Source organism: Spinacia oleracea, chromosome 4, assembly GCF_020520425.1.
Source record: "Spinacia oleracea cultivar Varoflay chromosome 4, BTI_SOV_V1, whole genome shotgun sequence".
Classification (NCBI taxonomy): Eukaryota; Viridiplantae; Streptophyta; class Magnoliopsida; order Caryophyllales; family Amaranthaceae; genus Spinacia; species Spinacia oleracea.
Genome location: NC_079490.1, coordinates 30,849,427 through 30,862,166, shown reverse-complemented (window position 1 = coordinate 30,862,166; position 12,740 = coordinate 30,849,427). Strand labels below are relative to the sequence as shown.

The following is a 12,740-nucleotide window of genomic DNA, read 5'->3' as shown; positions in this document are numbered from 1 at the left end:
TCCCTCCCCTTCCTGTATTAACGTTGTACCAAACATGAGATTGTTATCATTTCCTTTCATTATACCAAACATGAAAAAAAATATTTTATTTTATTTTCTTTCTCTTCCCTTCCTTTCTGTTCTCTTCACTTCCTTTACTAATATTGAACCAAATAAAGCCTCAATATACGAGAAATTTCAAAACAATCCCCTTGATTGACATATCAAGTGGCATTTTCGTAATTACAATAATCAAATATACAATCTAGAAATTGCAATGTACAACATATTTGATATTTAAAAAAATTAAAAATTAAAAATAAAAAATAATAATTTTAATATAAAAAGATATTGTACACTTAAATATGTAGATTGTATATTTTGATAATTTATTTACGAAAATACCCCTTGATATGTTTACTTGCCAATCAAGGGGATTGACTGGTTGGAGCTCTATAGCTCCAGCCTTTACCGCAGCGGGCTTAACCAATACTCCTCTTATAATAGTTTCCGCAATTGAAGAGGGAAAAGATTTGGGATTGGTAAAAAGGAGCAACCAAACCATTGTCGAAGCAGCCCCACCACACCAAGCTGTGAGATCATTCAAGTGTGGACTACTACTACTCCACACTGTGCGAGCAACCCAGGAGAGAGAGAATAAGAGGAGAGAGAATAAGAGGAGAGAGAAACTATTTTTGACTTGGCCGCTGTGTGCAAGCTAACAACAAGGCCATTTCATCTTTTCACCAACGCCACCAACCACCACAATCGCATAGATTTCACCAGCCCCACTTTTTCTCCGTCGTCGGAAACACCTTTGTCTCCGCCCTGAATTCCGGCAGTTGGGGAGAAAAGTTAGGGGAGAAGTTGAAAAAGAATACACCCACAACAAACAAAGAGCTCCTTATTAAGTCTTTGACAACCCCTTTTGCATAGTTGTACAAAGGGGCCCATTTTTTTGGTATCATTCAGACAAAATCTCCGAGAAAAATGGTCAATTAATGTCTTTTTTGCTGCTCAATCCTTGCTAAAGTAAGTCATTTTTTTTGTTGATTGTTGAACAAATCCGAGTTTGATTGTTGCTTTAATTGTGTGCTAGTAGTTTTAATTATTCGACATTGTCGTTGTTTTTGTTGGTGATTTTTTTTTTTTGAAGATTTTAGGGGTTAGGGTTTCTGGGTATTGATCAATTAGGGGTTAATTAAAGTAGATCGTTGGATTATGGTGAGATATGAAGGTTTTTAGGGTTAATAGAAGATGGGTTGTGTTTTTGGGAAAGAGATAGCAGCGTCTGAGGGGAGAGAGAGAGGTGGAAGAAGAGAGAAAGAGAATTTGGGGGTTGAATCTGGTAGGAAGGTTGATTTGCCACCGGTTGGGGATGTGGTGTCGGGTTGGGATGCAGGGAAAGATGGGGAGAATGGTGGCGTTGAGTTGAGTGATGGTGGGAAGAAGGAGGAAGAGAAGAAAGGAGAAGAGGACGGGGAAGGGAAAGGTAGAAGTTCGAAAGTCAGGGGTGAGAGAAGGCGATCGAAGGCAAATCCAAGGTTGAGTAATCCTCCAAAAAATGTACATGGGGAGCAGGTGGCTGCTGGATGGCCTTCTTGGCTTTCGGCTGTTGCTGGTGAAGCCATTGACGGCTGGGTCCCGAGGCGAGCTGATACTTTTGAAAAGATTGATAAGGTGAGGGCATTAATCTTCACTTTGTTTGTTGATATTGTACCCTGGCTAGTTGGAGTTTGGCTTGACCCCTTTTGTGATTGTGTTTTCTTTGTTAATGTTAGATTGGGCAAGGAACGTATAGTAATGTATATAAAGCCAGAGATTCTTTAACTGGAAAGATTGTTGCACTTAAGAAGGTTAGATTTGATAACTTGGAGCCTGAGAGTGTTAAGTTCATGGCCAGAGAGATTTTGATCTTGCGGAGATTAGACCATCCCAATGTTGTGAAACTCGAGGGGTTGGTTACTTCAAGGATGTCCTGTAGTTTGTATTTGGTGTTCGAGTACATGGAGCATGATTTAGCTGGGCTCGCTGCCAGTCCAGATATTAAGTTTACGGATCCACAGGTTCGTAATAATCCATCTTATGCATATAAGTACTCCGTGTCCAATAAGTGTGTTGTAAGACCTGTTGAGTTTGTTGTTTCATGTCAGTCCTTAATTTAGTAATTACTACTAATCATGTTGCAGGTGAAATGCTATATGCACCAATTGATTTCTGGACTAGAGCACTGTCACAATCGTGGTGTTCTTCACCGTGATATCAAGGGATCAAATCTTCTACTTGACAATGCAGGAATACTTAAGATAGCTGATTTTGGATTGGCTACCTTTTTTGATCCAAACAAGAAACATCCTATGACTAGTCGTGTTGTCACTCTATGGTATCGAGCCCCAGAGCTCCTTCTCGGGGCTACTGATTATAGTGTCGGCATTGATCTGTGGAGTGCTGGCTGCATTTTGGCTGAGTTATTGGCTGGGAGACCTATCATGCCTGGCCGCACTGAGGTGATTTTTTATATCTAATCTGCTAACTTCGCTGATCCCATAAACGAACTTAGAAATGACTTGTGGCTCACACCTAATTTGTATCTATCTCTTGAATATATGCATTTATAAGATTGTATAAATCATTTTTTTGTCCTGTTTCGATTATATCTTAGCCTATTTGTTAAACCTTGTCTGCTTTGCTCACAATTGTTTTCAGCTATACTGACTAGAATTTGGAGTTACACTCAGCTCTCTTGAATTGTGTGGAAGTACTTGTTGATTATTATTTTCATATATTCTGGAGTTCCTTATATGGAGTACTTCGTATTACTTGAATCTTGTTGATGTTGTGGTACCATGGATATAAACTGAACCATATAATGAGTATAAACCACACCATTTCAGCGAGCTTTCTCAACAACATGATCTTGCTTGTTTCCAAAGAAAGCTGCTGCAAAAATGAGCTCATTTGATTAACTTATGCCATGGGTCTTTTGTTGTTCCTTTTTTTGGTCAGCTGTTGTAGCCTGTAGGAATCTTCTTTTCTCTACTGTTATGCATGTCTGATAACCTTCTTCGCTTACACAGGTGGAGCAATTACATAAGATATACAAGTTATGTGGTTCGCCTTCTGATGAGTACTGGAAAAAATCAAAGTTGCCAAATGCAACAATATTCAAGCCACGAGAACCATACAAAAGATGTATAAGAGAGACCTTTAAAGATTTCCCACCCTCGGCATTGTCTTTAATTGATACACTTCTTGCGATTGATCCAGCTGAACGCAAAACTGCCACAGATGCTTTAAATAGCGATGTAAGTTTTTCACTCTCATGACGCAAAGTTTACATTCAATTTAGTAATCTCCGCGGCATCTCCGAGGCGCTGCCTTGAGTTGGTTGAAGTTTTGAATACATATATATATATATATATATATATATATAGGTTTAGGTTTAGGTTCACGTGAGAAGGGCATCTTAGGTGAGAAGTGTGAGAAGTATCCTACACCATTGGATTGAATAGATCTGATGGCTACAAAAATGCGCGCTTCATTAATGGCTAGATTGTAAATAGTACATTTATATTTTTTAAAGTTGAACGAATATATGCGTGTTACGGAGTATTACAATAGCTGGTAAAAAATACAACTCCCAAAAGACACGTTTCTCTCTCCTTTCTCTTGCTCTCTCTCTCTCTTCAAAAATGAGTCAATTAAACAAACCTATAAACTGAATTTCTAATTAAAATTTCGAAATGATTGTATAGATTACCAGTTCCATTTTTAAGGAAGGGAATTGGTGTATCTCGAAATTAATTACAATGTATTTATAATGTACTTGTGATGTACTTCCTGCCAATCTGCCATGGAAGAATATTTTGGGAGGAACTAGCATGAAAAGTATTATGATTAAGCAGTAGTAGTATTAATTAGGAATGTATAACAAGGTATCAAAACAGTAGTAGTATTATTAGGGAGTATCCCGTACAGAAATTAAGATAGAGGAGAGATAAAGAAGGCTTGGGGTTTTATTTTGTAGCATAAAGAAGACCGTGTGTTTGATGTACCTGTAGTTGTAGGTTGGTGTACCTGTAGTTGTAGGTTGATGTATTTGCATAGGTTACTTGATGTACCTGTGTTCTTCATCCATTTGAATGATTAAAGCTTAAATTTCTCTAGCTGATTAACGTTGATAGAGAAAAGAGAGAGAACAATATTCCAGGCTTTGTCTTATTTGAGGTTGCAGGAGTACATATTTGCATTTTAAACAAGATAATTGGTGTCTTGACGTGGAAAGCAGAGTACATTGCACGTGGAAAAAGGACAAGCTCATATATACTTGCAATTTGTTACGTAGTTATCGACTTCCCGCGCCATTAATAAAGTAGTAACACCGAATTAATTTACTCTGTTAGATCGCGTTTATCTAATGGTTGAGATTATTTCTCACGCTTCTCACCATAAGACCACTTCTCACCGGATCCCAACCCTATATATATATATATATATATAGTACCCATCTTTGATATTTTATGACACATTTATAAGATGAACATTCTAAGAACATGAATCATCATGCCTGGTTCTATCCTCCTTTTGCATTGAGTTTTGTTTCCAATTGATGATTTGATGTATGTATGCCTTTTGTGAACTGAATGGACTTATTTTGTTATTCTTGTTTAGCTGTTGTCTTTCAGGCTGGGCTCTCTAAGTATTGTTTCTGTTTTTCTTTATGTTCTGCATCATTTGGAAATTAAATGGTTTCTTACTTGGAGAGTTAGAGTACGAATGATCTTAAACACTGCCTTTCCAGGTACTTTGTGTGCTCATTTGCTCAAATAACGGCTTCATTTTTCGGAAAGGATACAAATGTTGCCTTTCAAGCCTTTGTCCATGAATCTTCTTACTACTCCCTCCATCCCTGAATAATGTGACACATTTGATTTGGGGTCACTATTAAGGAATCAAACAAAATTACCATTACTATCCTTCAGTTTTTAATTTTTTCTAATCTTCACCTTACCAATGTTGTCTTTATGGAATTCGTAGTTATGTCTATCATTAAGGTATTATGGTGAAGTTCAAATATTTATCCACCAGAATCTAGATATAGAATATCTAGAAAGGTGGCCTTTTCTTTTTCCCCTTCTTCTGGGAATGTAATAAAATAGGAATGTTATTATTCTAGGACGGAGGTAGTACATGTTTCATTCTATTAGAATCTTCTAGACATCAACCCTTTGTTGTTTACCTCCTTTCTTGATTTCATAGGTCTTCTCTGCCTTTTTTATGGCTTATAATCTCTTTACATGATTTCTTAGTTATGGAAATTTTGATCTATATTGTACATGTCTATCTTAGGTTGATTTTCTCCATTGAAATTTCCCATGCATTGGGAGCTAAACCAGTGAACAACCATTTTTGTTATAAAACAGACAAGTACATCTATTGCTGGAAGGGACATTATTTTAAAAACTACGCTCTTAAAACTCCTGATGCTTTGTTTTCTTGGATTGATAAAGGTTCTCGTTTTATTTTGACCTGTGCAGTTTTTCAGTACTGAACCTCTTGCTTGTGATCCATCAACGCTTCCAAAATATCCACCAACCAAGGAGATGGATGCCAAACGACGTGATGACGAAGCACGAAGGTCAGTAGCAAGCATTATTTATATGTTGTATGATTGGCCCAAGTGTCATGAGAAATTATGTATTTAGCATGTCAATCATCATCTCTCTTCTTTTCACTTTCTTATTGGAAGAATGGTCTTAAGTTTTTCGGTGCAGTTCATTCTAAAATTTTGAAAAAGGGATATTTAATGTATAATTTTTGTCAATTTCAAATTCGTCTTTGACTTGTATTCACACCTTGAAAAATAGACCAGTTTTCTACCTCTGGCCGGACTCAAATGTACATCTGCCTTTCTGGTACCAAACAGGTATAATAGCTTATTGAAATGTTGGATTATCTGACATATTTCTCTGCTAATTCCTAAGTATACATTTTAACATGTGTATATGCTTGGGTAGAAACAAAGTTCCTGTTCTTATCACTGTACTGTGATCTTTTCGTTTTATGTGCTTCAATTTTTTTCACTATCATGAGACCTGCCTCAAATTCTTATAGATTTGTTATAGAAAAGGATAACATATTCTTTAGAGTGACTGGACATCGATCCCTGAATGAGATCTTTTGAAGTGGGCTGACTAGCTTTTCCGTCTCTTCACCTTCCCGTGGTTAATTTTCTTTTAAGTTTTAAGTTAGGAGGTTTCGTGGGGAGGGTCTATTGGAATACTTCTTATGCAGGTGTAAGGCTGCATACCTCTGAGGGAAGAGTCCACGTGAATGGGGACATAGATCAACGAAATTATTGTCACCTTAAACAATTCTGGACTATGAAAAAGGGCGGTGAAGATTGTGGCTTTTGTTGGGGTTTGGGAGAAGTTTGGATCCATCACTTCAGTAAAATGAAAAATAGGAAGGTGTGTGTGTGTGAGAGCGTCTAACAGTCATTCTTTATCACACAAACTACCAGTCTATGAAGCTATAGGTTTTGAAGTGTCAAGTATAGTCGACCTGCTGTGTGATCGACCCTATTTGTGAAGGATATCTCTCCGTTCAACCTGCTGCACAGCATTAAACTAGATGCATTACAAACTATAAATGAACTGATGTGCCGTCCTAAACAAAAGCCTAATTATTGGAACTTAACTTCCTTCAAAATCTAATAAATGCCAAAGAGAAACTAAGTCATGTATACTTTCTGATGTGCTCTATCTGTTTGTCTTTCTGTTTGTTTCTTAGTTCCTCATCACCAATTCACCCAATCATTCAGCCTAGGCATCAGTTCCTTGAAGTTCCTTGAAACTCTGATATCTGATATATTCAATGTGTTACAGCATGATTAGAATATACCTGTGCAACTTTTTCACATTCTTGTTATGTTTCTCTTCTTATTAGAATATACCTGTGTGACTTTTTCAATATATCATGTTTTGCTTAGATTTTCTCTTCTAGAAACTGAGATTGATTTTGCATTTCTTTTCTTAATTCAGGCTAAGAGCTGCTAGCAAAGCACAAGGCGACACGGCAAAGAAAAGTCGAACACGTGATCGTCCCCGGGCAATGCCAGCTCCTGAAGCTAATGCAGAGCTTCAGGCCAATCTTGATGTATGTTACGTTGCTTATTCTGTCGTTCTATTATACTTTGTATCTTCTGCTGCAGATCTGCGTTTTGCACATGGATTGGTAATTGCTGTTCGAAGTGCAATAGAATTGGAATGTTGATAGTTTGATACACAGAGGAAAGAAATATCGGTAAAGGGAAGAAAAGTTTAAATGGGATAAATAGAGAGAGAAAAAGGGAAATTTAATATATTTAAATTATTAACTATAACTTTACAAGAAGTGTGAAGTTATTTTGGATATCCCAAAATGGCAAGTTTGAAGTTCACTATAGGTTCCCTTAAAAAGCAAAAAACTCATTATTGGACAGAAGGTGTTATGAACATAAGACCGTGCTATCAAAGGAAGAATGCAGATCCCAAGTTTGAAATTGCATCATCTCACTTCACTTTTGTTTATGTGGATCCTTTACTCAGAGGATTGGGTGCCTACTCTCTTGCTGATCAGACCTGGTTCAATATGGATGGATAAGACTTTCTACTCTATTGTGTTCGTAAAGAACCCCAAATTGTTATGATGAGAGCCACTCTTTTTTACGTGTGTGTTGCTTGGTATTATATAATTTTGCAGTCAAAATTCAGTACTTGGCATGCAAATTTTGCGGACCTAGAAAAATCTGATGGAAGGAAACAAAATAGAGTCTGCGGAAAGTTTAGTAATCCTAACAAATTACTCATTTTGTCATCCACCATGAGCTCAATAACTAATTTTGGCTGCTATAATTGAAATGAGAACATTTATTGAAGTATATAGTACGACCAGTAGTTACTAATTGTTATTTTAGTAAGAAAAAATAGGTAAATTAGCTGTTTTTTTATAGCTATTAGTTCTTTATTTTAGTAAGAAGAAACAGGTTAATTAGTTTTCTCCTAGCCTCCTTTTGTAAATTGATGACGCTGACTACCCTTGATGTTTATCACTAAACTTTTCTTCTTACCCAAAACGGGTATGTTAGCTTGGCTTCTGTACTTGTAAGCTTGAATTAGATTGCTTTCAACACGTGGCTTGTTACCAAGGGTTTGTAGTTACTTTCACATGTCACGCTTTCATGTTAATAAGTATCACAACTATGTTGAGTTAGTGTACGATGCTAATATGGGGTTGCTTAGAGGTGAAAGATAAGAGTTCAAAATTGTTCCAGTTTTTTTTCCTGATATGATAAACACTTGCTCTAAACTGTTTTTACTTCTATTCTTGTATTTGAGTGTATTTATTTTCTGTCTTGCAACACAGCGACGACGTATAATTACTCATGCAAATGCAAAGAGCAAAAGTGAGAAGTTCCCTCCACCACACCAAGATGGAGGGCTCGGGTACCCGTTGGGTGCTTCGCAGCACATTGATCCTGCAAACATCCCTGATATTCCATACAGTTCCACGTCATTTACATACTCGAAAGGAGGGGGGCAACAATGGTCTGGTCCATTGGTAGACCCTGCTTCTGCCGGGGGTCCCAGACGAAAGAAAAAGAATGTTGTTGAAGGCAATGAACCTAAGTCAACAGGCCGGAGAGATATCAGTAGTTCTCGGGCTCGAGGAAAATGAGTCCAGGATAGTGAGAACCACATTCAGTACTAGTTATTGAGCTTGTGTTAACTGGACTCTTCTTATTCTGAGGTTTTTCAGTGGCCAAGCTTTTTGTAAGATGCAACCATATGTGATCAGCATGACAAAGGCAGGTGAAGTGTATTTAGAGGTATAAGTGATTTTTATTTCTTTTTTAAAACCGTTTTTCGCTAAAAGAAAAAAAAGAACTTCCCCTATGTTAAAAGAATATTTCCTCGCTGGAATGTGGGGAAGTTCCCTCATGTGTATTTTGACCTTCCTCTTTTATTTTTATTTTTTATTATAGAGATCTCTATTCTTTGAGAAGCAAATTGGCTTGAATGCTTGGAACTTTGAGTATACAGTTTTAGCACCCTCCCTCGCCCATTGAATATTGATGTACTGTATTCAGGTTTCTTATTGTCGGGTTTGTTGTCCTCAAAAGTTGCCGTAAAATCTGTATGGCAACTGATAATGCTATGAGCCACCTTCTGATGCCATGGACAAGATAGGTTGCCTGAATTGTTTGTTGATAAGCAGTCGTCCGCAGCAACGGACAAGAGTAATCTGGACAACGAGCTATTCTTGTTAGGGTCAATTTGCCGACTCTAGTTGAGGAAGCATGCTGTCGCGACAAACACTTGTCTTCAAATACTAGTCCTGATGACGAACTATCATGTGAAACTTGTTGCATATTAGTAAATGGATAATGTATGATTTCTGGATTTATGTCATTGTTCACTATTCTCATATTCTATGCTGAATTGCAACTTGACATAAATAAAACAAGAAACCCAACTTGTCGGACATATTCCTAAACAAACTCAACATTTTAATCAATGTCGCAACAATACGTATTATTTTTTATGCATGCCGGTTTACCCTTACGAGTCCAATCACTGTGAAAACTCAATTTATTTTAGTACGGAGTACAATTTATCACTTTGATGTATCAAAAATTTTCAAGTACAAAACTCAATTACTAGACTTGATTAATTGCAAATTTACTAAATTTGAGTACGTAGGTTAGTTGACCACATTTCTGATTGAACAATCCTGGCTTACGAGAGGTTGATCATCCTCAAGAAATATGATCATCCTCAATAAATATTCATGATGGGAATGAAATTATGTGGTTGATCAAAATTAACCATGCAATGTAGTACTCGTATATGATTAAAGTTTAACCTTTGTAGAAATCTCTTTTGGGTTGGAAAAATGTTTTTACATTTGAATTATACACTCTCACCCACTCTCTTCTTATGTACACGTGCAAAAATAAAAGTAGAGGAAAATATTAATGAGAAAAAAGATTATAAAAAGAACACACATATATATATATATATATATATATATATATATATATATATATATATATATATATATATATATATATATATATATAAGAGTGACCAGTCTTACCACACAACTACGCTTGGTGCATGTTAATATTCAAGTTTGCAAAATTACCTCAAATCAGGTGACGTTTCTTACTATAGGAACTCACTCTAGGGACGTTGTTTTTTAAAGGAAGAAATCTTTAAATTCAAAATTGTAGTTGTTCGGGCCTCCTGTGGAACTCACTTTTTACACAAAATTACAAAAATACCCTTTTATGGGAAATTACTGAAAATACCCTCAAACACAAACCTCTTGATGGGCTCAGACCAGAAGTTAGGGGCCCATATCTCAGCCCCCTACAGGCCCAAGATTTCATACCCCTACACTTGCCGGTATTTACTAATAATGCCATCCTGCATTACTATAAATATGTTTCACCTAATCATTACTCAGGTATGCAATATTCTCACACTGACTCTCTCACTACTTTCTCTCTCTACAAGAACTGACTTGAGCGTCGGAGAGGGTTTTCTCGGGAACCCCCCCGAGCCAGTTTACGTTTGCCCTTTTTATAGGAAAAATAACGGCCGATTGGAGGAAAACAACAGCCTGGTTGACGAGGTTTCCCCTATTTTCACACTTGCATTTTCTTCGCAGAAACAGTTGGCGCCGTCTGTGGGGAAGTCAACTACAAGCCATGGTTAACACTCGACGAACCAGACAACACTCCTCCTCTCATCGATCAGAGTCTCATCCCAATTACGTGTTGATGCCTACTCCGCGGAACGGAGATGATCACGATGGTGATCAGGACCATGAGAACCAACAACCCCATGTCGAAGGTCACCCTGAGAACTTGGTCACCAGAAAGGATCTGGAGCATTTGGCTGCTCAAGTCAATAAGGCTATCCACAACCTCCAAGGAATGGGAGAGGGACCTTAAAGGAAACAGCCAAACCACCCTACCAGCTCAAGGGCGAGCACATCATCTCATATCATCCACAGGGCACAGCCTCGAAGTGTGATGGACAGGCTAGGTGACAGGGGTGGGGCACAACCTCACCCTCACCAACCAAGGGCCAGTCAAGATGCACGTCGGGTAATTGAAGAGCGACAGCTGCACAGAGGAGACCTTGATGCTCGAGACCTCTTGCACAGGAGGCGCCTCGAACAAACCAGAGAAGCCATCAGGAACGATAGGATCACCCGAGGTCTACCCCCCTCTAGTGCCAAGACTACGGCCTCCGCACGAGACCACCCCACTCCTTCAAAGCAAGTCAAACCGATCAAGGTCAGCTCCCGAAGGACATCTCTATGGAGGCACACACCTTCTCCCACAAGGAGACGTCACTCACCCCCTAGCCGGACTAGAGGCCATTCCCCCAGGACAAGGGTTTCACTCCCCGATCAACAGCCAGGGGCTCATTCATTCTCTCATCGCCCTAGGCATCGTTCATCCTCAAGAATAGGAAGGAGTCCTCCACGCCGTGAGCGAACATACTCGCCTCTCCCAGAGAGTAGAGGTAGGCATACCTCCCCAAGAGGAAGATGGGGCTTCCCTCCACCAAGAAATGATAGGCACATGCACACTTCATCATTACAGGAGGCTCTCGCTCCCTTCTCCCAAGAGATAATGAACACCCCTCGCCGAGACAAAGTGAAGGTCTGATAGGGTGTTTTTCCGTCGTTGATAGATCAACACCTCACCAAACAAAATTTATAGAACCGCTAGACTAACCAACTATATGAAATATAGTGGCAAGTATAGGGATCGTCCCAAAGAAACGGTGGTTATCGAGTTGAGAGTCAAGCTAGTTCGAACAAGAAGTTTGGTTTGAATTATCGCTAAGAAACTAAAACTAACAATTATGCTAATTTGAATCAAGAAAGGGAAACGTTAGGGAGTTGGGGATAGGCTAGGGAAATCGGGGGAAATGAACTACTATCTAAATAATCATGAATGATGCAATGACATAGCACATAGGGGAATGAAACCAAATGACGTGCTCACCACCTCTCGAATGGAGCACGCGAAGCAACCTAGCCTATAGAAGAGCTTTCGCCTAATCCTAAGCTAGATAAGCTTGCATATAATAGGAACAATCATTCACTTGCACGGATTAGGCTCACAATGTCTTGCCAAACCTAGCCTATGCATTCCACTCAAATCCAATCAATTAGCATTTGCAACTACTACTCAATTGGTCATGGAAAATCCTAGCACTAAATCAATTTAATTACATCAATCATTCATCAATCCAATCATCTATTTCCCCTAATTAAGCCCCTAGATTCTCCCCTTTCCCTAACCTAATTCTACTCACTAATCATTCTACAAATCAAGAAATCCATTAATACTAGGCTAGCAAGCATGAAATTGAAGGAATAAGAGGAGAGAATCAAGAATTCAGTTGCAAACTAAAATCAACAACTAGAGAATTGAGAATTAATGGAATTAAAATCAAAGCAAAAGAAATTCAAGAAGTTGAAGAACAATCAAAGAACTATGACAGATTAGCATGAACAAAATACTAAGAACTTGAATTAAATTGAAAGGAAAAGAGAAGAGTTGAAGAAATTACAGATTTGAAGCTTGAAATCAATGAGTTTCTCTCTCTAGAACACTAGCTTGAAGAGCAAACCTCCTAAAACTTCCTAAATTCTATTTCTGAAATTAACTACTCCCTCCGTTTCATTTTGTT

General features: G+C 38.2%; 2 protein-coding genes across 6 annotated transcripts; both read left to right on the top strand.

The window, feature by feature from the left end:
- The first annotated feature begins 502 nt into the window (after positions 1–502).
- LOC110805239 (probable serine/threonine-protein kinase At1g54610) lies at positions 503–9,449 on the top strand. 5 transcript variants are annotated; one of them, XR_002537932.2, is made up of 9 exons: positions 504–1,011; positions 1,136–1,659; positions 1,761–2,045; positions 2,169–2,486; positions 3,057–3,284; positions 5,517–5,617; positions 7,023–7,137; positions 8,386–8,848; positions 9,110–9,449. XR_002537932.2 is itself a non-coding variant. In XM_022010844.2 (8 exons), exons 2-8 carry the CDS (start codon positions 1,237–1,239, stop codon positions 8,695–8,697), a joined length of 1,782 nt encoding a protein of 593 aa, XP_021866536.1. In that variant the 5' UTR covers positions 503–1,011; positions 1,143–1,236; the 3' UTR covers positions 8,698–9,449. The 5 variants fall into 5 exon arrangements, 3 of the variants coding, with proteins under 3 accessions (XP_021866536.1, XP_021866535.1, XP_056683722.1); XM_022010844.2 differs by having other exon boundaries at positions 503–1,011; positions 1,143–1,659; positions 8,386–9,449; XR_008920000.1 differs by having other exon boundaries at positions 504–1,659.
- Positions 9,450–11,062: 1,613 nt separating this feature from the next.
- LOC130471431 (uncharacterized) lies at positions 11,063–11,707 on the top strand. Its single transcript, XM_056841551.1, has one exon. It carries the CDS (start codon positions 11,063–11,065, stop codon positions 11,705–11,707), a length of 645 nt encoding a protein of 214 aa, XP_056697529.1.
- Positions 11,708–12,740: the final 1,033 nt, after the last annotated feature.